The sequence below is a fragment of the Xenopus tropicalis genome, chromosome 2 (genome assembly GCF_000004195.4).
Source record: "Xenopus tropicalis strain Nigerian chromosome 2, UCB_Xtro_10.0, whole genome shotgun sequence".
In the NCBI taxonomy this organism is placed as follows: domain Eukaryota; kingdom Metazoa; phylum Chordata; class Amphibia; order Anura; family Pipidae; genus Xenopus; species Xenopus tropicalis.
Window position 1 is genome coordinate 70,764,119 of NC_030678.2, and position 25,571 is coordinate 70,789,689.

At 39.0% G+C, this 25,571-nt stretch overlaps 1 protein-coding gene across 2 annotated transcripts; it reads left to right on the forward strand.

The window, feature by feature from the left end:
* The first annotated feature begins 16 nt into the window (after nucleotides 1–16).
* On the forward strand, nucleotides 17–11,759 carry med20 (mediator complex subunit 20). 2 transcript variants are annotated; one of them, XM_002932978.5, is made up of 4 exons: nucleotides 17–126; nucleotides 5,467–5,621; nucleotides 7,396–7,649; nucleotides 11,161–11,759. In XM_002932978.5, the coding sequence occupies exons 1-4, from the start codon at nucleotides 113–115 to the stop codon at nucleotides 11,371–11,373; spliced, it is 636 nt and encodes a 211-aa protein (XP_002933024.2). In that variant the 5' UTR covers nucleotides 17–112; the 3' UTR covers nucleotides 11,374–11,759. The 2 variants fall into 2 exon arrangements, with proteins under 2 accessions (XP_002933024.2, XP_031752719.1); XM_031896859.1 differs by lacking the exon at nucleotides 17–126 and adding an exon at nucleotides 2,766–2,937.
* The last annotated feature ends 13,812 nt before the right edge of the window (nucleotides 11,760–25,571 follow it).

The following is a 25,571-nucleotide window of genomic DNA, read 5'->3' on the forward strand; positions in this document are numbered from 1 at the left end:
CTGGCATCGTACGCCTCGATGTGGGACTTGCGTGAACCGCAAATAATGACAACAATTTTGAGCGCCGTGACGTCATAACACGTCGCTGTGTTTTGTACAATTAAGTACCAGCATGGGAGTGACTTGGTAAGTGTTTGTCATTTTTAATGTAGTAGTAGAAAAAGAAGAAACGTCATTTTGATGTTTGCAGATACGTGTTAACTTCTGGATTGTTTTTATCTTTTGTAAACTAAGTTTACGCTTACTTATTTGCATGACTGCTGCTTTGTTAATTATAGAAAAACGGAATCCTACGAATTCAACACTGCAGTGCAGTATCACACTAAGAATGCTATGGGTAATAGGGAGACAGTTAAAAGATATCCTTTTTTAAAAATCAACACTGTAAATATAACCTGTTGAAAATGTATTCTGCCTCTTATTTTCAGGATTTTTTTTTGCCTTTGTTAAGGAATAATAGAATTTTTTAATGATAATTTTGAACCCCCAATAGCGTTGCTGGTAAAAAAAAAAATGTGCTGGATGCCAATGTTATTAATAGGGTATAAAGTTATGAATATAGGAAGACTGATATACTATACCAAAATATATCTGTCTTATGTTTATCTTCCTTTCTTATAAATAACATTAACAATAGCCATGATTTCTTTTTTTGCCTAGGCAGCAACCATACTTCCTATTGCTGTATGATTGCCTTCAGCCTGCATCCTCCAAATGCCACCATTGTACATAACCCACAATGCATTGGAATGCTCCAGGAAAAGAAAATCACAGTAAATTGGATATAGATTTTCTCTTTTCCTGTTCACATTCTCATGGCAGTCCGCACAATTGGGAGGGAACATACACATACCAAATGCTGCAAAATACTTTACTTTTTTATTCAAAATCTGCAGAAGCAGAAACATTTTTTAATGCTTCACAAAAATATTAGGACACCTCCAAATTGCTGCTTTGAAAATCTTTTCTGGTGACGCTAAACCTTTGAGTGCCCATGATGCTGCCATACTGGATACATCTTACAATATACATGCCAGTGTTTGCTTAGCTGCACTGGTAATATGAAGAGAGATTTTGTTTTTCTTAACTTCTTTGCCCTCTTTAGAGTCATCTTAAAGGAACAGTAACACCAAAAATGTATATATTTTAAAGAAATTAAACTATAATGTACTGCTGCCCTGCACTGGTAAAAGTTGTGTGTTTGCTTCAGAAACATTACTAGAGTTTATATAAACCCTGCTGTGTAGACATGGGGGCAGCCATTCAAAAGAAGAAAAGGCACAGGTTATATAGCAGCTAACAGATAAACCCTGTAGAATACAATGGTGTCTTATCTGTTATCTGCTATGTAACCTGTGCCTTTTCTCCTTTTTTCCTGCTTGAATGGCTGCCCCCATGGCTACACAGCAGCGTATTTTTATAAACTATAGTAGTGTTCCTGAAGCAAACACCCCAGTTTTACCATTGCAGGGCAACAGTACATTATATTTCAATTACTTTAGAACACTTTCATTTCTTGGTGTTACTGTTCCTTTAAGACATCAAGGTTGTGCCAACAGATTTCTTTATCATTCTGCGGACAAGCAAATTTATCTTCCTAAAATATTAACAAATCTTCTGAAATATATAGTTCCTGGAGTTTGGACACTCTTCTGGCCAAGGTTATGGCCAACAAAAACACAATTTGTTAATTTTAAGGAATGTCCTGAATAGGTTGAAATGATTCTTTCATGAGACTTATGAGAACCAAAGGTAAATCCAATCGTCGAACACTTTTTCTGGATTGATATGATGTGAACCTTGAAGAAACTGAACTATCAGAGGATTTGTAGCCCATTTAGTTTCATTAGGTACTGATAATGGCGTTACTTGTCTCTCATCCACTCCACTTTGCAAAAATTCCAGAATGTGGTTAACCTCAGGACATAGGCAGATTATAGTCCTTACTTTCACACTACTTGAAAAACACTTCCCATACCTGATGGTAGCTTTTTCTTGTGGAAATTTTCCTGGAATATAGTTCTGATAACTTAGTATTTGGGCATTGTAGGAGGTTGCCATCAAATCCATTGCTCTTGGCCCGCATCTCTGATCGATCTCCTGAAAGATGCTGTGGTTCAAGAAATCTAAAAAACTTGTTTTTCCCTGGAGTAAAGACTGCTGTTATAGACCGGAAATTTACCTCTGCCCACAGGAACAATTTTCAAGATAAGAGAATTGCTCTTCGTGCCACCCTGTCCACATACTGGACTGCTGTGCTGTTGTTGCAGAGGATTATTTCTGCCTTGCCTTTCAGCTCTTTGAAAAATTATCTCCAATGGGAAAAATGCCTTGAGAGCTAACCAAAATGCTTCCATTTTCCTTTGACTGGACAACCAAGTCCTCTGGAATCAACTACATATTCCCTGTCTTCACAGAGTCGTGTGTGGACTGCCATAGGAATGCAAACGGGAAAGAAAAGAACTGTTTTGCATGTGGATTTTAGCATATACAAATGGTATTCATATGTTTTTAAGGAACAGATTACAGTGATAGGTATAGTAGGGGTTTTTGTGTTATGTGGGGCTCTTTAAAGGAAAACTATACCCCCAAACAATGTAGGTCTCTATTAAAATATATTGCTTAAACAAGCTAATATGTAAAAGCCTGCTTCATCTAAATAAACCATTTTCATAAAAATATACTTTTAAAGTAGTATTTGCTATTGGGTATTCCTAAATAGAAATTTGCCATTTTAAGAATTAAGGGCCGCCTCCTGGGATCATAGGATTCAAAGTGCACACAAACAAGCCACAGCACACATACGTGTTAGTTGACATTAGCCAATTAAAGGACAAACTTCTGTCTTTTGCTTTCACACTTCTTCCTGTTACAGCTAAAGCTGCATTATTTCTGGCCATGTGATCTCTGAGGGCGCACACAGCCAATCACAAAATGGTGGGTCAAAGGAAAAGATGTAAAAGGACAATATTTACTCAAATATATATATATCAGTTTGGTGAGAAGTGTTCATCCTCGTGGTATACATTTTCTTTTTTTCAAATTTGGTTCCCTTTCAACATAAAGTTATAAAGTACCAACATATTCCACATCACTCATGACAAGGACCGTTGTGACTACAGTTGTCCCAGCCCAGAGGTCCCACAGTTGGAAATACCTGGAACAGAGGGTTTGGATCTTTTTCAGCTGTTTCATTTAATACATTTAGCCAAATTGTGGCTAAAACCACAGAGCCCCATCATTGCAACGATTGTTGAGGCAATTGTGCTCAAAAGTCCTTGTGGCAGCCCATACTAAAATGTGAGAAAGTGAGTTTCAATAGGGAGTCCAAATCCTATGACTCTGTGCTGGAATATACTGAGTGTTGCCCTGCAGCCAAGGATCTGACAGATACTTAAGGTGGCCAGCAGGAATTTGGGGACTGCTTAAAGGTGAAGAAAAGTCATTTTGGCATTTTACTGTCAATAGAATTGCCACATTAGTACCACCTAGAACACTATATTTATTCTGCAGAAAGCATTACCATACCTGAGTAAACAGCCCTAGAAGTTCCCCCCGTTTGTTTAAGACAGCAGCTGCCATTTTAAGTAGTTTCCTGCTTGCAGCTCTAGCCGTTGGTAGCTCAGATCACACATTCCTAAGGGAGGGGGGGAGGGATTTCTTAGCATTCTTGTTGGAGGTGGGAGCAGGAGAGAGCTGTGCAGACTCTGGCCCCTGGAATAAGGGATTTTACTGAGAGAAGAAGTCAGATACCCAAGAACATGTTTACAAAAAAGGAGACAAAAAAGAAATCCTGTGTTTCTTTTAATAGAGGACTCCATGCAGCTTTTCTGTGAGTGCTTATGGCTGTATTTACAGCTGATAAAGCTTTCTTAGTTTTTAACTTTCCTTCTCCTTTAAAACTTCGAACCAGGGTTTCAGAGTATGAGTGCAGAGCAGGGAATAGTTCTAATGGAAATACATTTATGGTAAAGGGGTCATCAGTAAATTAAATTCCAGTTGTATGTTTTGAATGGTGAGATCTGTGGTTCCTTAAAGCAAATTGCTCACAAACCCAAGAACCTATGGAATGTGGTTTCAATGCAGCGGACAATGATTATTGTGGACTTGTTTGTTTAGTAGGAGATCAAGAGGGAGCTTGTGTGTTCCCTACTACAAAAATGGGGAAATGGTAGCTCTTGTATAATCATCAATCAGATAATGATGTTGCTCTAAATATGTCTCAAACGGGCTTTTTTTTAATTAAACAGTTTTTTTATTATTTTTCAAATTACAGAATAAAGATACTAATAGAATAAAGATACATATAATTTGGGATGTCGTTGTGTCTTACTTTTAAAGGCGTGCAAAAGTATATTGGTGCAGTAAACAAACTTAGGAAGGGAGGCCCTTTGTCAGTAACCGGAGTCGTTCTGAAAGACTAAGGGCTTACAGGTCAGTTGCACACCAGACAACAGAAATTACACCAGGCAGACTTATCTGGCATAACTGCGCCTGATTTGCATCAAAGTATATGTGCACTTGTGTTTATTTTGCTGAATCAGACGTATTGCTATGATTTTGAAATTTTGGGATGAAAGTGCAGCATCGTGGGAAAAAAAACATGGGATTGTGCTCCAAATTGCATTTTGCTCACTGCACTTGTAGGTGTTTATGTTCCTTTTTTTGGTGCGTACACATTGCTTGGTGGCCATCTTGAGGCAGAGAAAACTGGGGAAATGGTGCTGAGGCAATTCTTTTGTCCCACTGTTTATTAATCAGGAAGCCTTAAGTCCTAAGTGCCATTTTTACCCTCGATACCTCACCATAGTGCATCATTTGTTCCCATCAATATAACTGACACTATTTGAGTGCATTGCAATGAATTTGGTTGGCCTTAACTAGAAGATATAGACTGTAAATATATATTGATTGTGCTTCCTACCATAAAGCTACTTAAGGAAAAAGCACTTACTCAAAAACCGATGCTTAAGAATTTCTGCAAGTGTTTTTTTGAGCTGTAATTTCCAAACAGATTCTAACAGCACCCACCAATTATTTTGTTTTTTGACCCTAAGCCCCTCCTGAAAGTTGATCTTTTACCACAGTTTTTGAATAGTGCTCTAATATTATTCACACATTATTGTAGTTATTTTTATTTCTAACATTATATTTTATTTTCTTAGTTTTTATTCCTAATATTCATATTGTCTTCATAAATAAGGAAATAGGAGGTATATAAGCTTATTAAAACCTACATTTCAGTAACTGAGGGATATCCAGGATTGTAATATGTCCTAAAAGAAAAGCATCAATGCAGTCACAAGTTAAGGGAATGTATTAAATGTTGCTGTGGTTTGCGTTTGATATGGCGGTGAGCACATGTTTCAAAAGTTAAAAATCCATAGAGGTGAGCCATATTAAAATAGAAGATTATGGAGACATTAAGTAGTCACTGTACAATTCATATTTTATTTTTTCTACCAGTGTGTCTCAGGTCCCTCTAGCAGAAGGAAAAAGTGTACAGCAGACTGTAGAGATCCTGACCTGCAAACTTGAGCAACTAGGAGCAGAAAAGCAGGGGACATTCTATGTGGATTGTGAGACATACCACACAGCAGGAGCCAGCATGGGGACACCAGGTATGAAGAAATCCATGTGGCTTTTGGTCAGCTTGATAAGTTAGATTTGCAATTATTGTGACTGCCTAGAATGGGAAAGGGACCACAGAGACCTTATCCGCACACCCTAACCCTCCAAAAAATTCTTTTGTCCGGTGCACACTGCTAGAGGGATCGGCACCCTCCAAATACACTATAGCAAGAAAAAAGCAAATGGCACTCAGTTCTGCAAACAAGGGTAAAACCCTTTTAAAAGTTTATTGCGGAGGTGCAACGTTTCGGGGCAATGTGACCCCTTTATCAGATAAAGGGGTCACATTGCCCCGAAACGTTGCACCTCCGCAATAAACTTTTAAAAGGGTTTTACCCTTGTTTGCAGTCCTGAGTGCCATTTGTTTTTTCTTGCTATAGAATGGGAAAGGGACAACCCGAACTATTGTTATAAATCTTATTAGATGCTAATTTTAAAATTTGTAATGAATTTATGTGTGTCAGAATGGTTTCAGTGTTTTAAAATACCACAAAAAAGATCTTAGCCATAATATTAAGGTTTAAACTATATGGGATCCATTACCCGGAAAGCTTCTTAATACAAAGCAATTTATTATTTGAAAAAAATATTTAGATTTTCTCTGAAATAAAACATTGACATGAGGGTAGTTTAACTGCATGAAATCAAATTAGTGAAACAATTCTTTGGTATTTATTTAACGTTAATATGATTTTAAACAGACTGAAGGTATGGTAAGCAAAATTACAAACAAATACATTATTTAGAAAACTCCAGGTCCCAAGCATTCCGGGTAAAATATTCTTTACCTGTACAGGTATGGGATCCCTTATCCAGAAACCCGTTATCCAGAAAGTTCCGAATTACAGAAAGGCCATCTCCCATAGACTCCATTATAAGCAAATAATTCTAATTTTTAAAAATGATCTCCTTTTTCTCTGTAATAATAAAACAGTACCTTGTACTTAATCCCAACTAAGATATACTGTAATTAATCCTTATTGGAGGCAAAAAAGTCTATTGGGATTATTCAATATTTAAATAATTTTTAGCAGACTTAAGTTTTGGAGATCCAAATTACGGAAAGATCCCTTATCCGGAAAACCCCAGGTCCTGAGCATTCTGGATAACATGTCCCATACCTGTATAAGGTTTGGCAAGATTGAACTATGTGGAATATGTTTTAAACATTTTGCAGGGAAAATATGTTAGCTATCCCTATGTTCTGGATGGAGCCATCTAGCCCCACCATTCCAAAACGCTTACTTCAAATGATCGTGTCATGTCACCTGTGAAAATACTACACGTTACTGTAGTCTGGGCTATCAAACAAGTCCATCATGTGTGAAATAATGTTCCCACATCTCAAATTTCTGCAGTGAATAGGAATAAATGCAATAAGTATGGTAAACATGTAAAAGGCTCTGTTTGGCCTAGATCAGAATCATTTTATGAAAGTTGGATTGTTTGATTAAAGGGATATTGTAAAAGGAACTTGTATGTATGGTCTGTTTGAAAATGATAAAGTTATCCTGGTTAAAATAGCATTGTTTTAGAGAAAGTAATTTTTGATAGAGCACACAAATTCCATATAGATATATGCTTGGTTCTGGAATACTTACATTTTGTAATATAGTAGAGATACAATTTAATGTTCTTTTATATGCTCTCTGTCTCTGTTCATTTCTTCATTTGTAGGCAACCTTTCACAGTTCTCATCCAAAATTGCCATGTTGTATATTCCTAAATTAAAGAGTATTTGCATTTATATGCTCTAAATTTCAGGTCAGGCTGGGAAGCTCCTCTATGTTATGCACAATTCAGAGTACCCTCTCAGTACATTTGCATTATTTGAGAATGGTCCATGTCTAGTTGCTGACCTAAACCTGGATGTGCTTATGGTAAAGCTTAAGGGATTCTTCCAGAATGCGAAAGCCAACAAGATGGAAACACGTGGCACGCGTTACCAGTACTGTGACTTCTTAGTCAAGATTGGCACGGTAACAGTGGGACAGAGTGGTCGTGGAATCACTGTAGAGGTAAATATGTGACAAGACACCTAGATATTTTCAATATTAATGAACAGCACTTCATATTATGATATTTTTATGCATAATAAATATAGAATAGTATAAGAAAATGATCCTTAAATCCTTGATTCTGTCACGATTTTGATGGTGTACTTTTTATTTCCAAATGACTGGTTTACATAGCAAATAATTCACTCTACTATTTAAAATTGTATTCTTCAAAGAACAAATGTATTTTAGTTGTCATATTGATGTGTAGGCAGCCATGTCAGTGCATGTTCCTGCGATGAGCTTTAAGAAGGAGCCAGCGCTACACATTAGACCTGCTTTCAGGTAACCTAATGTTTCTCCTACTTCCATGTAATTGGAGGAGCTTGAACTACAGAAGTCATGAGCCAGACTTTTTTCACTATTGAGTGCTATTCTATCTGCCACTTTTAGCAATACAGGTGTCAGGGAGCTGTTTACTTGCTAACTTCCCATTGTTCTGCTGATCACCTGCAGCTCTGATATAAACTGATCATATTTTAAGAGTAGAAGCCATCACTTGGATACTGGGGTTAGGTTTGTGCTTTCAAATTGCGCAGAAGATGATTGCAGGTTTGCATTTGCAAAACTATCCAGCATTCCCTTCTTTTGTCATGACATAACGATCACATGCAAGCACAGGAGATGGTCATGTTTTGTGGGTTAGCGGACAGTGCATATGCAGATCCAAGATGGCAGCTGTGTTCTTGAAGGGAAAAAAACATGGAAAAAATGGGTTTTGCAAGAGGCATGGGTGAACATTAAGTTGGGAAAGTATGGGTTTGGGTACCTTCCTTATCCTTGTACCAATGCGCAAAGTAAAGAATGTTTTCAATATAGTTAGCCAGAACACTACTTTCTCCTTTACAGCTCTCTAAGCTGTTAGCAGTCAGTAACCAATCAGCAACTTTAGGGAGGGCCATATGGGACATAATGGTTCTGTTAATTTTTTTTTTTTTTTTTAACATTGTTGTTTAAACATTTGTTTATTTACATTTTTTCAGACATTTCTATTTACAACATTTGTAATGGTATTTCACTTTGCTTACATATGTCTTTTAAGCAATAAAGTGTTTGGGACATTTTTAGGTTAGAGAGCTGAAAGCAGGAAGTAGTGTTCTGTCTATTATGTTAGACATCTGCTCACTTTAGCCTAACTATATTAGAAATATTTTTTATTTAATGGTCTATTTTACCCAGTTTCATTTTCACACTGAACTGTGCTTTGAGGGGATTATGTAATAAAAGTCAGTAAGTTTTCCTAGGAGCAATAACCCTTAGCAACCAATCAGCAGGTAGCATTTACTGGTTACCTAGTCTAAGGGTGAAGACACACGGAGCTACTAGTAGCAGGTACTTGTCGTGGCTACTAAAATGCTGATCATTTACTACATGTATTTTAATTTCACAGTATTGCCTATGGCAGGGTATTTTCTGGTGTTTAGAAGCCATGGAAAGTAGCTGCTGCTAAGTAGCTCCATGTGTCTTCACCCTTAAGGAAACATCTTATTGGCTGCTGTTAGTTAGTGTTTGCTTCTTTACAAACTTAGTGCCTTTTATTATAAATGCTGGTTAGAGCCAAAAGATTTTTTATTAGTGCATATGAATTTTCTCGGGTGCTGACTCTGCTTCGACTAACTGCTTGTGTATTATGTGAAGTAAGACCCCCTAAATGTACAGAGACCCACAGAAAACCATATATTCCTGGAAAGTACATATTCTGATGGATCTAACATGGTTAAAGAGGCCTTTCTACACCAAAGTACTAATCTGTAAAGCTTTTCTAAAGTTAGCATTTTTCTGACAAAAGAAAATCACCCCAAATATGAATATCAGAGGTCTACTGAACAGTTTGAGGCCAATATGCATAGATTTACCAAATTATGAGGTGTACAGAGGAACCCAAATGAAAATATGCACATGAATTTTCTCAGCTACCAACTCAGTTTCTGAAAATAAGATCCCCTGTTGCGTATTATGTGTTGTAGACCCCCTAAATGTACAGCGACCCCTGAAAATATCCAGCATGGGTAAAGAGTCCTTCCTACACCAAAAAATGTTGCAATTTGTCACATTTATCTCACACAGTTTCTTGCATACAAAGGCAAATCACCCCAAATATGACTAAATATAACACACACCAGAGGTCTACTGAACAGTTTGATGCCCAATATGCATAGATATACCAAAGTCTGTGGTATGTACGGACCCCAAAATGAATAGTGCGTATGGATTTATCACCTGCCAGCAACAGAGCACCCTGACAGTGTATTATGTGCCATAAGACCCGCTAACTGTACAGAGACCCCCAGAAAACCATATGTTTTTGGAAAAGACACATTCTGATGAATTCAGAATAGGTAAAGACCTGTTTCTACACCAAAGTACCACATGGCAATGCAATGCTAAAAAACAGATCAGGAACACTAATACAGGGATAAAAATGCAATAAAACCACAAAAATTGTACAAATCAATGAAATAACAAAATAACACAAAAGCGTAATTAGTGGTCAAAATACCTGATCCAATAGTCACGCAGTCAAAATAAACAGTTTTTAGGCAAAAAAATGTGCAAATAAAGACCATTTACCTGTTCTGGAATAGGATAGACGCAGGGATTAATTGGGGGGGGTCCTGGAGGGTCTTCTGTGCAGAGTCCTGAGTGGGTGGTGCGATTACGTCTGCTACTTGGAGGTCTGTTGTGCATTGATCGCATCACAGGACCGACATGAAAGCCCTCTTGGCTCGTTGCCCAGGGGGCTGTCATTGCTCCTGACTCTGTGCATGAGCCACCTCTGCAGAGAAAACCTATCTGCCCAAGAATGTACAACTTACATGTTTGGCAGATAAAGCCTTTTTCTGTAAGCACAAATGTTAAACTCAAAAATTAATATGCAATTGCACAGTTTTTTTCCAGGTTTACATTTGCAAGTCTAGGCAGCATCTGCCTCTAACTGTTTTATGTTGAGATAAGAAAATGTAAAGGTATAAATGAAAAATGATAAAAAGATTTTAACATTGGACTATATTAAAGCAAACATATAAATAGTTAAATTATCACAATTTTCCTTTTCAGCCCAGCTCCTCAAAAATAGTGCACAATTACAATTTCACAAGTGAGTGGTAAGGATTTTTTGGCAACAGACTGTGGTGTAACCCAACACATTGTTGTTGTTTGAACTTCTTTGGAGTATGAAATGAACTATAATAAATCTCTCCCCTTGCCTCATCATTTAATATAAGCCATGTATATTTTATCATTAGCCCCCATAAAGATGGTGAACTCACTATAGATTCCCACAGATTCTCTCTCCATGAACGGAGTTAAAAGTGATTAAAATTTTTACAATTGATTATGTTATGGAAACCATCCTTACTGATTTTCATATACTGTTAAGCCTTTGCCACATTAATAGTTTTTCATTGTTTGGTGTGCTGTTCTTTACTCCATCATATTATTTATTTTTGTCTAATAATGCTTTCTCCTACAGGTTGATTACTGTCCATGTGCTGTGCCAGGCGATTGTTGGAACTTGATGGTGGAATTCATGCAAAGCTTTATGGGCAGCCATGCACCTTCCGTTCCCCCAGTCTTCAGTGCCAAACATGATCCCCTATACACTCCAGCAGACACCATGGTACAATACATGGAACTCCTTAATAAGATCCGCAAGCAACAGGTCACAGTGGCTGGGATGAGGTGATATGCAATGTATCTCATCTCATTAGTTAAATATCTTCATTGTTCATTGAACTCTGTACCTCCTAAACTCTTTTATATCTACATCATTGTCTACAAAAATAATTTTTCACTGTTTTTTTTATGAAAGATGTTAAAAATGTTCTTTAATTTGTCTAAAGATGCTTTGCTTCAGAAAACCCTGTAATATGGGTACAGTGAAATAAACTGCATTATTTAAATCCACTAAGGTGTTTGCTAAATGCTTGATCCCTATAAGTTTACTTTACTCCCAGTAGTGTTTTGACATGAAAGTAAGTATATGATGTGGTGTCTTGTACACTTCAAAACAAAAAAAAATAAACATTATTACCACTGCTGCAATAAGTAATAAATCCTGCTTTCTAATGATTACTCTATACTGTACATTTTTTTTAAACTCTTTATTTATATTTTTTAACAAATTAAACAGATTGTCGCAATTCTGTAGATCGCTGAAGTAAGAAATAAGGGAAGAGAGTGGCTCAGAGGGAAGGGGAGATAAAAAAAAGAGAGGAAAAGGGAGAACAATAAAAATAAAAGCTGCATTGACAAAATATGAGATATCATATATCAAATATTTGGGTTTATATTTAGGTCCAGGGGTTCTGTTTCTGCTTTGTCTTAAGTAGGTTTGTTGGAGAGGGTGTTGGTTCCAGTTAAGTTAGGCTCACCTATTTGAGTCTGGGTTATTATTTCTCTATTTAGGATGAAGAACCTGAAGTGGTTGTTTGCCCAGCTAGTGGATATAACAAGTCTTATGGTAGCCAGATTTTATTAAAGATCATGGTTTGGGATTGGTGGAGAGCTGCTATATATTCTATCCGGCATATGTCCCAGATTGCGGCCTCTAGTTCTGTTTTTGTCGGAGGGGTTGTTTTCTTCCAATTCCGGGCAAGTAGCCTTTTGGCTGCGGTTAGTATTAGTTAAGCTAATTTCTAAACATGGTTTTTGAGTTTTGGGAATGGAAGACCCAGTAGCAATGTTAGAGGGTCTAGCTGCAAATTTCTCCCCAGTAGTGGTTCCAGGAGAGCTGATACCATTTTCCAGTAATCTCTTATGGCCGGGCATTTCCAGAATACATGATCTATTGTGCCGTCTTCTCCACATTGTCTCCAGCATGAGGAGGGTGTGTTTGGTTATATGGCATATGCAGCCTTACGGGGGTCATGTACCAGTGCATTAGGATTTTATTGTTTTAGGCTTTCCTAAGGTTATCCCATATCTTACTCCATGTGGTAAGTGGTAATTCCTTTTCTATGACTTGTTCCCATCTGAGCATATAATTGTGCTTAACAAAGTCCTTCTCAGAGGAGGTAGTAAGTAAGCTGTATATACTGGAGATGACAATAGAATCAAATGGGGAGTGTTCCAGTGGCAGTTGGGTACCTCCTAATTGCTGTATGATCTGATGGATCTGAAGTCCCTAAAGGCCCCCATACACGGGCCAATAGAAGCTTGGACCGACTCGGCAGCTTATCGGCCCGTGTAGGGGCAGAAACGAGGGGCCTGGCCGACCGATATCTGGCCTGAAATTGGCCAGATATCGATTGGCCAGGTTAGAAAATCCAGTCGGATCGGGGACCGCATCGGCTCGTTGATGCGGTCCCCGAACCGACTGCCCCAGGCCCAAACGATCGGATTATTTATTTTTTTAAGCTACTTGCTACCCGATATCGCCCACCCGTAGGTGGGGATATTGGGTGAAGATCCGCTCGCTTGGCGACATCAAGGTTTTTCCATGGTGTAGCGTAAGATTTGACAATACCCGGAGGAAAGCATTGATTTCCGAACAATGGGGTTAGTCTGTGTGGTTTCTGTATAAAGTTATAATGAATTGTTGCCTGTTTCCATGTTAAGAGGGTCAGCTTTATGGAATTTAGGAGCTATCCTTTAATGTCCGGGGGTATATTTGTATTCCACAGCAGGGAAGAAATATATATGGCTGTACATTTCCCACATTGTACCCTGTCTGACCATGCCGCAGCTTGGCGTAGGTGAGCCGCTAGATAATACTTATGTAAGTCAGGGGCGCCCAGGCCCCCACATGAGATGGGGGAGCTTAGGATTTTGTGAGTGATTCTGTGTTTCTTGGAGCCCCAAATAAATTTTGTTATTCTCTTCTGTATCATTTTGAGCATGGGGAGGGGGACTTGTACCGGTAATGTTTTAAAGTAGTTGAGGAGCCTGGGGAGAATGACCATCTTTACTGAAGCAATTCTACCTAGCCATAATAGCTTATAGGGATCCCATTTGTCAAGGTCTTGGTTATAAGGGGGGGGGGGCTAGTTTCTTTGTATAGGGAAGCATGATTGGATGTGAAATGTATGCCTAAGTATACATCCAGTTATAGTTAAAGTTAAGTTTGAGTAGTTTTATCTGTGTCGGAGGTAAATTGATTGGCAGTGCCTCTGATTTGTCTTAGTTGACTTTGTGGTTAGATAATATTTGTCAATACTGCATGTAGGTTTGGGAGGGATGTAAAGGGCCGTGTTAGAGTTGTAGTATGTTGTCTGTGAAAAGAGATATTTTACATTCCTTTTCATTGTATGCAATTCCCATTATATCTGGTGATTTTCTAATTGCTATCACTAATGGTTCTATTGTAAGAGCATAGATTAGAGGCGACAGGGGGCAGCCCTGTCTTGGGACAGCCTTCCCTCTATTTTAACAGCCTCAGTTGGGTAGGAATATAAGTCTGATATAGCTGTGCGGAAAGGGCCCTTGAGTCCCATTAGATCTAGTATTGTATTCATATACAGTGGATATAAAAAGTCTACACACCCCTGATAAAATGTCAGGTTCCTGTGCTGTACAAAAATGAGACAAAGATAAATCATTTCAGAACTTTTTTCACCTTTAATGTGACCTATAAACTGTACCACTCAATTGAAAAACAAACTGAAATCTTTTAGGTGGAGGGAAGAAAACCATTTGGAACTGCTCATAATTCCCTCTATCTTAACTAAGGCCCAAGTTCCAGCTGAAGAAAAACAGCCCCAAAGCATGATGCTGCCACCACCATGCTTCACTGTGGGTATGGTGTTCTTTTGGTGATGTGCAGTATTGTTTTTGCGCCAAACATATTTTTTGGAATTATGGCCAAAAAGTTCAACCTTGGTTTCATCAGACCATAACACCTTTTCCCACATGCTTTTGGGAGACTTCAGATGTGTTTTTGCAAAATGTAGCCTGGTTTGGATGTTTTTCTTCGTAAGAAAAGGCTTTCGTCTTGCCACTCTACCCCATAGCCCAGACATATGAAGAATACGGGAGATTGTTGTCACATGTACCACACAGCCAGTACTTGCCAGATATTCCTGCAGCTCCTTTAATGTTGCTGTAGGCCTCTTGGTAGCCCAGTTTTCTTCTCGTCTTTTCATCAATTTTGGAGGGACGTCCAGTTCTTGGTAATGTCACTGTTGTGCCATATTTTCTCCACTTGACAATGTCTTCACTGTATTCCATGGTATATCTAATGCCTTGGAAATTCTTTTGTACCCGTCTCCTGACTGATATCTTTTAACAATGAGATCCCTCTGATGCTTTGGAAGCTCTCTGTGGACCAAGGCTTTTGCTGTGGGATGCGACTAAAAAAATGTCAGGAAAGACCAACTAGAGCAGCTGAACTTTATTTGGGGTTAATCAGAGGCACTTTAAATGATGGCAGGTGTATGCTGACTCCTATTTAACATGATTTTGAATGTGATTGCTTAATTCTGAACACAGCTGAATCCCCAGTTAGAAGAGGGTGTGCACACTTATGCAACCACGTTATTTTAGTTTTTTTTTGTTTTCTTCCCTCCACCTAAAAGATTTCAGTTTGTTTTTCAATTGAGTGATTCAGTGTATAGGTCACATTAAAGATGGAAAAAGTTCATAAATGATTTATCTTTGTCTCATTTTTGTACAGCACAGGAATCTGACATTTTTCCAGGGGTGTGTAGACTTTTTATGTCCACTGTATGTCCAATTCAGGCGGTCAAAAGCCTTTTCCGCATGCAGGCTTAGGGCTTGAAGTGGGATTTTCGCAGTATTAGCTACATCAATGAGATCTATCACTTTTCTTGTTTTGTCACCCGCCTGCCATCCTGTTACGAATCCCACCTGGTCTTGATCGATCAGGGAGGGCATAAGAGTAGTTAATCGATTAGCTAATATTTTGCTGAGTATCTTAATATCAGTGTTTAGTAATGCTATTGGGCGATAGCTAGAGCAGGACTTGAGGGTCTTTCCCCTCCTTTAATATTAAGGTAATGTGTGAAAATAGCATTGAGCTTGTTAATGCTGCCCCTTGTAGCTTCTGATTAAGTATCTCTAATAAATAGGGGCTTAATGTGTCGTAAAATGTTTTATAATATAGGTAAGTGAGGCCATCTGGACCAGGAGGTTTTTTGTTTGGGGAAAATTTAAGTATTTGTTTCAGTTCCTCTTCTGTAATGGGTTTGTTAAGGTGGAATAATGCTTCTCTGGGAAATCTGGGGAGAGTGGCAGGGTTAAGTAGATCTTGGATTGACTGTTTTATGGTTTGGGATGTTTTTGGTGTGAGTGATGGTAAGTTATACAGAGTATTATAATAGTCTCGAAAGACTTCAGTTATCTGATCCCTAGTGTGTACCGCGGCTCCTTGCTTATTGCGGATAGTTAGAATAGCTCTAGAATAGTGTCTGTTGATCTCGTAGTTTACGAGCTAGGAGGGTATTGGCTTTGTTGCCATATTCGTAGTATCTTTGACGTGTGTATGTAATTGATTTTTCTGCTTGCATGATGGATAAGTCCTTTAGTTGTGCTCTTAGTGAGGTAATAGTTGCTAATCTAGTTATAGTAGGTTTCTGGTTGTATTTATGTTCAGCTTTTTCAGTTCTTGGATTAGGGAAATTCGGTGTTGGGTTCCTGTTTTGTTTTAGATTTGTGGCAATTGCTATCATTTCACCTCTCACCCAGGCTTTATGGGCTTTCCATACTGTAAATGGTAAGGGAACTTGTTTCTAGTGAAAAAGTCTGCAAGACCTGCCTCTAGTTGGGATCTTGTCTGGTGGTTAGTTAAAAGGGACTCATTAAGTCTCCATTGATAGGGCATGTGTGGAGCTGGTAATATGTTTAGGGTGACCTCTACTGGGGCATGGTTGTACTGTACATTTTTAAGATGCATAAAACACATCACTATGTTGTTACAGAATTAGCAGTGCCAGCCATGAAAATTGGTATGCACTGTGTAGCATGTTTCTACATAGTTACATACATTGATGCATAATATGAATATCATTACCAAACTGTTTAGAAGACCACTGGCATCAATATGAATGATTAATGTAATAAATATATGATAATTACATGATTTATCCTGATATAACCCCTGACATTAATTACTCATCAATCATCACTTTACAAAATGTATTGGCTAATTGATGTTATATAAAAATGCAAGCATTTGATATCATGAAAGGCAACAAAAAATGTGTTACCCTTAGCTGCCACATGAATATGTATTGGAGAAAATAAATCTCTGGGATATATTTGTAAATATATATTATTTTAGTAGTATGTGCCATTAGTAATCCTAAATTGAAAACTGACATTTTAAGCACTAATAGCCACCAACTGGGATCATACGATTGACAGTGCACACAAACAAACCAAGGGTATGCACAGGGGCAGAATAATGTATAGGCTTATCTAGGTATAGCCTAGGGATGCAGTGTGATCAGAGGCTCATCAGCTTTTTTTAAATGTTTGCAGTGGGTCAAGTTAAACCAAAATTTGTGCAGATCCAGGCATGTGTGCACCCAAACTCTCCATGCAGGGTCCGGGTGTTCACTGTGCAGTGTGTTTAGCAAAAACTCAGACCTTCTACCATGGGCTGATGTGCCTTTTATAGAATTTTTCCATATGTCTGCTAGAGAACAGTACTAAAGAATGTTTTGTGCAGAAGATATTTGAAACTGACACAGGATTAAAGTCTGTCATATATATGTCACAGGGGATGAATCTTGGTGCCAGCTGAAAATGCTGTGCCGGCATGACTGACACGCACAGGCACTAGCACCCACCCTTCATCCTCCTCCATGGTGTTGGAATTCCTTCTAGGGAGCAAATCCGATATCTGAACAGCTTTCTAACCAATATATCTCTAAAGAATGTTCCTATATGTTCTCAAAAACCAATTTAAATATAGTGATGTTTTGTCACTGCCTCTTTCTGCTATGTGAGAGAGGGACCAGACACTAGCAGCCATTATTTCTATCTGTAGTTACACTGCAATATTTCTGTGTAGTTAGGCACATATAAAATTAAGGATAATTTTAAGAATGAAGAATCAGTAATCATCTTAAATCAGGACTGTTACCAGGAAATTAGTTACATTTTAGAAGTATGGCACAGACATTGCAAGTGACAATGTATACTCTGCACAAATATGTACATGATGCCTAAAAATTATATTTTGTTTCAGTTAGGGATGCACCGAATCCCAATGGATTCGGCCGGATACCGAACCGAGTTAGAATCCTAATTAGCATATGCTAATTGGGATCCAGAAGAGATAAAAATAGACGCGCGCGGCAAACCCCCCCCCTCAACATTTAACCCTTCCAGATCCTAATTAGTATATGGTAATTTGGATTCGGTTTGCCCAGGATTCAGCCAAATCCGAACCTTGCTGAAAAAGGCTGAATACTGAACCCAATCCTGGATTTGGTGCATCCCTAGTTTCAGTAGGTTTAGTAGGGAAAACGTATTTTTTTTTTATACATGTTGTTGGATCAGCTCTATTTTGGGGTGTTTAACTATTGAACTGAGACTGATTTATCAAATAAGTGATATATTTATTTACAAAAGAAATAAAAAGTATAAAATAAAAGGTGAAAATAACTAAAATGGAGGAGGAAGAAAGGGAGAGGAAAGGTGCAATGGAGGGGAGAGAACTGCCTAACTAACAAAGTATGTACAAATGCTGTTTATAAACATAAGGACCACCTAACCAATCAGGTCACTGTGAGTTGTTTTTAGTATAATTCATCTTAGTCAGCTAAAAGAGGTAGATTAAGACAGGTTGCACTGCAAATCAAATCCCATTAAGTCCAATGCTGCAGGTATTCCTCTGTTGATTCAGTAGGGTCTCCTTTCCTTGGGAGCTCAGGTCGTGCACAGACACCAGTGTGTACTGTCATTTGCATCTCTTTGATATGAACTGTACTGTAGCTGTAAGGATTGTTGTGTAGTTTTATGGCAGGATGTCTATTGTCCAGACTTACACCTCAGCAGATGTCATGTGATGGAAAGGTAAGATGTGTGTTAACCCTTTCTGTACATGTGGGCTCACTACTGAATATCCAAAATGCAGTACTACACATGTTGACCTTATCCAATATGTTGCTGTCATGCTTTCCCAACTACCTTTAGCTCAGTGTGTTCGGTAAAAATTATGTGCAAGTGAACATAGGCACACTTACTGATTTGTTCCCCCTGTGCCCTTTTGGATCTCAACCATACTTACCGCTTTCAAAATTCACAGTTTACGTAAAAAAAAATGTTGTGTGCGGAATTGATGTTTTTATTTGATTTAATGTTGCTGCGATGCCAGCCAATTAAAATGCTGATAAGACATGGAACCGGTAAGCAGAAGCCAACTGGACTTACTGTGTTGTGGACAGATGACAGGTCATTCATGCTGCAGATGGAGGAATAAAGAGTGTTCATGAGTTATAAGACACCAAGGAGGAGAAGGGGAGGGTACCATTGAAAAAGTACTGTGCAGCAGCGTGTTAAAGGAACAGTAAAATCAAAAAACATCAAGTGTTTTAAAGTAATTAAAATATAATGTGCTGTTGCTCTGCAAAAGACTGGTGTTTTTGCTACAGAAAAGCTACTATATAAATAAGCTGCTGTGTAGCCATGGGGGCAGCCATTCAAGCTGGAAAAAAGGAGAAAAGGCACAGGTTACATAGCAGATAACTAGTAGATAAGCCCCATATAATGGGGGTTTATCTGTTATCTGCTAAGTAACCTTTGCCTTTTCTCCTTTGAATGGCTGCCCCCAGGGCTACACAGCAGCTAACTTATATAAACTATAGTAGTCTTTCTGAGGCAAACACACCAGTTGTAGCAATGCAGGGCAACAGTACATTACATTGTTATTACTTTTATACACTTTCATGTTTTGGTGTTACTGTTCCTTTAATACAGTAAGTATAGGAGGGAACATAAGGGGAAGGAGAATGGAGTCCATGGAAGCACAGTTGTATAGATACCTAAGCAAACCTGCATAATAATAGTTGGATGCACTCATTATTGAATATTAGAGACTTGCTTGCTGAGATCTCTGTTTATTGTTTTTGTCTCTTTAGCAGGGAGCGACTATACATTCTAAATAAATGATACTGAAGCTAGATATATACACACACCAAAAGGATTATTAGGAACACCATACTAATACGGTGTTTGACCCCCTTTCGCCTTCAGAAGTACCTTAATTCTACGTGGCATTGATTCAACAAGGTGCTAAAAGCATTCTTTAGAAATGTTGGCCCATATTGATAGGATAGCATCTTGCAGTTGATGGAGATTTGTGGGATGCACATCCAGGGCACGAAGCTCCCGTTCCACCACAAAGATGCTCTATTGGGTTGAGATCTGGTGACTGTGGGGGCCGTTTTAGTACAGTGAACTCATTGTCATGTTCAAGAAACCAATTTGAAATGATTCGAGCTTTGTGACATGGTGCATTATCCTGCTGGAAGTAGCCATCAGAGGATGGGTACATGGTGGTCATAAAGGGATGGACATGGTCAGAAACAATGCTCAGGTAGGCCGTGGCATTTAAACGATGCCCAGTTGGCACTAAGGGGTCAAAAGTGTGCCAAGAAAACATCCCCCACACCATTACACCACCACCAGCCTGCATAGTGGTAACAAGGCATGATGGATCCATGTTCTCATTCTGTTTACGCCAAATTCTGACTCTACCATTTGAATGTCTCAACAGAAATTGAGACTCATCAGACCGGGCAACATTTTTCCAGTCTTCAACTGTCCAATTTTGGTGAGCTCGTGCAAATTGTAGCCTCTTTTTCCTATTTGTAGTGGAGATGATTGGTACCCGTTGGGGTCTTCTGCTGTTGTAGCCCATCCGCCTCAAGGTTGTGCGTGTTGTGGCTTCATAAATGCTTTGCTGCATACCTCGGTTGTAACGAGTGGTTATTTCAGTCAAAGTTGCTCTTCTATCAGCTTGAATCAGTCGGCCCATTCTCCTCTGACCTCTAGCATCAACAAGGCATTTTTGCCCACAGGACTGCCGCATATTGGATGTTTTTCCCTTTTAACACCATTCTTTGTAAACCCTAGAAATGGTTGTGCGTGAAAATCCCAGTAACTGAGCAGATTGTGAAATCTAGCCCGTCTGGAGTTCAGGAGATTGTCTTGACCAGGACCACACCCCTAAATGCACTGAAGCAACTGCCATGTGATTGGTTGATTAGATAATTGCATTAATGAGAAATTGAACAGGTGTTCCTAATAATCCTTTTGGTGAGTGTATATCAATGTATATATATATGACTGTGGATGATTTGACCTTCAACCCCACCTACATCAGTTTAACCAGACAAAATAAAGGAAAACTATACCCTACGGAATGAATACTTAACCAACAGATAATTTATATCCTTATAATTAGCCTATTAAATAATCTTGCCAAACTGTAATTTATATATACTGTACATATCAGTAAATATTGCCCTTTTACATCTTTTACCCTTGAGCCACCATTGAGTGATGGACTGCGTGCTCCCTCAGAGATCACTTGACAAGAAATAATGCAGTTCTAATTGTAAAAGGCATAAGTGCAAGATTAACTGGGAAAATATTTTGGGGAAAAAATGCTGCATTATGTGGAAGAAAACACGGCGATTGCACTCTGCACACTGTATTGTAGACAAACACATCCCCTATAGTAATTAAAAACAGAGACCCCCAACCAGTGGCTTGTGATCAACATGTTGCTCCTAGTGGCCTCAAAGCAGGTGTTTATTTTTAATTCGTGGCTTGGTGGCAAGTTTAGGTTGCATAAAGACAAGATGTACTACCAAACAAAGCCTCCTGTAAACTGACATTATGCATAGAGGCTACTAAATAGCCAATCACAGCCCTTATGCGGTACCATCATTATGTTGGGTTGAAAACCCCAACATACTGTTCTTCGACTTTGGCTTATTCTTCCGCTTCTTCTTCTTATTCTTAGCGCCCCCCATTTTCTAAACGCTACTCCTCCTACAGTTTTAGGGGTACAATACCCAAACTCCCCACACATCTTCGCCCTATAGCGGAGCAGGTTGCTTGTGCTTTTCTAAGCAATCCGGCCCCCCATCTTTTTGTGGCGCCGCTCCGAACCCCCCAATTTTCCCATTGACTTTGACAGGGAAGATTTTCAAACTGCTGCCACACTTACAGCTTTGAAGCTACACCCCCCAAACTTGAATAACATAATCATGGGGTCACCCCGAATGAAGCAGCAACATTTGTTGGATGACCCCAAAGTGGGAGGGGCCAACAACAGCCAATCAAATTTTAATCATTGACTTTAATGGGGAAATTGAAACTGCTGCCAATCTTACAGCTTTGAGGTTACGCTCCCCAAACTTGAATCACACAGTCATGGGCTCAGCCTGAATGGAAATATGATGATTATTGGGTGCCCAAAAGTGGGCGGAGCTGTGAACAGCCAATCAGATTTTACCTATTGATTTGGCGGAAATTCAACCTGCTGCCATTCTCACAGTAATAACCTCGGGGTCCCCAAACTTTTTACACTTGGTCACTAGGGGACTGCAGTTTTAGTTTTGAAAAGTGGGCGGAGCCACCAACAGCCAATCAAATTTCACCTATTGATTTTTATTGGTTTGATGCCAGATTTTCCAAACTTTGCACAGTCAGTCACTGGGTGACTATGCATTCAGGTTTTTTGTTAAAAACCCGCAAAGTGGGTGGGGCCAACAGCAGCCAATCATATTGTACCCATTGACTTTTATGGGGAAATTGAAACTGCTGCCAAACTTACAGCTTTGAGGCCACACTCCCCAAACTTGAATCACACCGTCATGGGCTCAGCCTGAATGAATATATGATGATTGTTGGATGCCCAAAAGTGGGCGGAGATGTGAATAGCCAATCAGATTTTACCTATTGACTTGGCAGAAATCCAACCTGCTGTCATTCTCACAGTAATAATGCCGGGGTCCCCAAACTTTGCAGAGTTAGGTACCAGGTAACTGTGGTTCAAGGTAAGAAAAAATCACCTATTGATTTTTATTGGTTTGTTGCCAGGCTTCCCAAACTTTGCATACTCAGACACTGGGTGACTACGCATTTAAGGTTTTTTGTATTTTTGTAAGTGGGCGGAGCCACCAACAGCCAATCAGATTTTACCTATTGACTCTGAATGGGGAAATCCAACCTGCTGCCATTCTCACAGTATTAACACCAGGGTCCCCAAACTTTTCACAGTTGGTCACTAGGGGACTGCAATTTTAGTTTTGAAAAGTGGGTGGAGCCACCAACAACCAATCAGATTTCACCTATTGATTTTTATTGGTTTGTTGCCAGGCTTCCCAAACTTTGATAGTCAGACACTGGGTGACTTTGCATTTAAGGTTTTTTGTATTTTTGTAAGTGGGTGAAGCCACCAACAGCCAATCAGATTTTACCTATTGACTCTAAATGGGGAAATTAAACCTGCTGCCATTCTGACAGTAATAACACCAGGGTCCCCAAACTTTTCACGTTTGGTCACTAGAGGACTACAGTTTTAGTTTTGAAAAAGTGGGCGGGGCCACCAACAGCCAATCAGATTTCACCTATTGAATTTTATTGGTTTGATGCCAGAGTTCGCAAACTTTGCACAGTACTCAAGGTTAGAAAAAGTGGGCGGGGCCGCCAAAAGCCAATCCCATTTCTTTCATTGATTTCAGTGGGAAAATTTTAACTGCTGCCATTCTCACATGTTTAATGTCAGGGTCCCCAAACTTTGCACAGTTTGTCAATAGGTGACTATGTTCCAAGTTTAGAAAAGTGGGTGGGGCCAACAACAACCAATTAGATTTCACATATAGACTTCATATGTTTAAATTTAAACTGCGGCCATTCTTTAAATATTAATACTAAGGTCTCCAAACTTTGCAGAGCTAGTTACCTGGTAACTGCAGTTCAGAGCTAACAACAGCTAATCAGATTTTACCTATTGATTTTCAATGGGAAATTTAACCTGCTGCCATTCTCACAGTATTAACACCAGGGTCACTAGGGAACTGCATTTTTAGGTTTTAAAAAGTGGGTGGAGCCACCAACAGCCAATCAGACTTCACCTATTGAATTTTTTAGGTTTATATTTAAAATGTTGCTTTCCTCACACTATTTATGTCAGGGTTCCCAAACAAGTGGGAGGAGCCACCAACAGCCAATCCATTTCCACCCATTAGATTTCATTGGTTGATATTTAAGCTGATTCCATTATTTAAATATTAATTCCAGGGTTGTTAAAGTTTCCAGAGTTAGTCACTGGGTATTTGCCATTCAAAGTTAGAAAAAAGTAGGCAGAGCCACCAACAGCCAATAACATTTCACCTATTTACTTTCAATGGGGAAATGTAAAATACTGTCAGCCTCACAATGAATGCCTGAGTCCCCAAAATTTGCAAAGTTGGTCACTGGGGGACTTCACTTAAAAAATAGGAAAAGTAGGTTGGGCCACTAACAGCCAATCAGATTTCATCCATTGAATTTTATTTGTTTAAATTTAAAATGCTGTAATTCTCAAACTATTTATGCCAGGGTGCCCACTGTTTGTCACTGGGTGACTTCGACTCAAGGTTAGAAAAAGTGGGCGGAACCACCAATCACAATTCACCTATTGACTTTTATTGGTTTAAATTTTAATTGCTGCCGTTCTGTAACTATTAATCCTAGGGCCCCTAAACTTCACAGAGTTAGTCACTGGGTAACTGCAGTTCCAGGTTAGAAAAAGGGGGTGGAGCCACCAACCGCCAATCAGATGTTGCTGCCATTCAGACACTATTAAAACCAGGGTCCCCAAACTTTGCACAGTGTTTTTTACTCTATAACTGTGGTCCATGGTCAGAGAAAGTGGGCAGAGCCCATTCAGTGACTTCATGTTTTTCAACCCAACATGAAGTTTGTTCTCACACTTCCCTTTCTAGTTTTATATGATGTTTGTGTTGCTCCCCAAGTTTTTACATTTTACTGTGGCTCACAAAAGTAAGGAAGGTTGGGGATTCCTGAGTTAGAATATAATGTCTGAATAAAACAAAGGGCGAGGGCATACGGTGCATATATCTGCTTCTCGCAGCCCTGAAGCTGATCTGCTTGCTTACGCTCCTCCTTCATGTGCCTGCATTTGGCAACCAACCGAGTGCAGCACACAGAGCAGAGCAGATCGGAAGTTGGCCTAAAAAACGTGAAAGCATATGCCAGGAGGTTTCAGCTCTATTGTTTGCGTCTGTGTTATCCCAGGTTTTATTAATTTCAGGTATTATTCCCAGAGTCATATATCTTGTGTAATTACAAGACCATCGTGGTTGTGGTAGGTTCCCCTCAATACAAATAACCCAGAGAGTACACATGTTCTCAGTGAAACAGTGTGATTTATTGAGATATCACTGCAGTGATATCTCAATAAATCACACTGTTTCACTGAGAACATGTGTACTCTCTGGGTTATTTGTATTGAATTTGGAATGTGTACAGCCAGCACGAGGCCTGTTACCTGTTGACGAGTACTTACTGAGAACACTGGAACCTACGGCAGGTATTTGAATCTTTAGTTGTGGGTAGGTTCCCCTCATTATATGCTTATATATTAGCCCTATGGACATATGGAAGACACCACCAGAACTAAATTGTAGGCTGAAGCATGCATGATTAGCTTCTCTTGATTCTGGCACGTTATCAATAAAAACTGTTCCTTTAAATTTTGCAGCTGTTATAGGATAGTAAACAGGAAAGTCATGCCTTGGATGTTCCACGTTTTAGGTCACACAGGTCTGGTGAAGAATAGGATTAATTATAAATTAGTTTCATCTGAACTTTGTGATCCACTTTATCGTCTCAGTTTCACATGATAAATTGTATGTGCTTTTGACGTAGTACTTTGATAATGCACTTAATTAATTTGAA

Bases quoted from the DNA above. Each gene is read 5' to 3' on its own strand.
- med20 (XM_002932978.5), top strand. The intron at 5,622-7,395 runs GTATGAAGAAAT...TCTAAATTTCAG, and splicing joins AGCCAGCATGGGGACACCAG to GTCAGGCTGGGAAGCTCCTC. The intron at 7,650-11,160 runs GTAAATATGTGA...TTTCTCCTACAG, and splicing joins GTCGTGGAATCACTGTAGAG to GTTGATTACTGTCCATGTGC.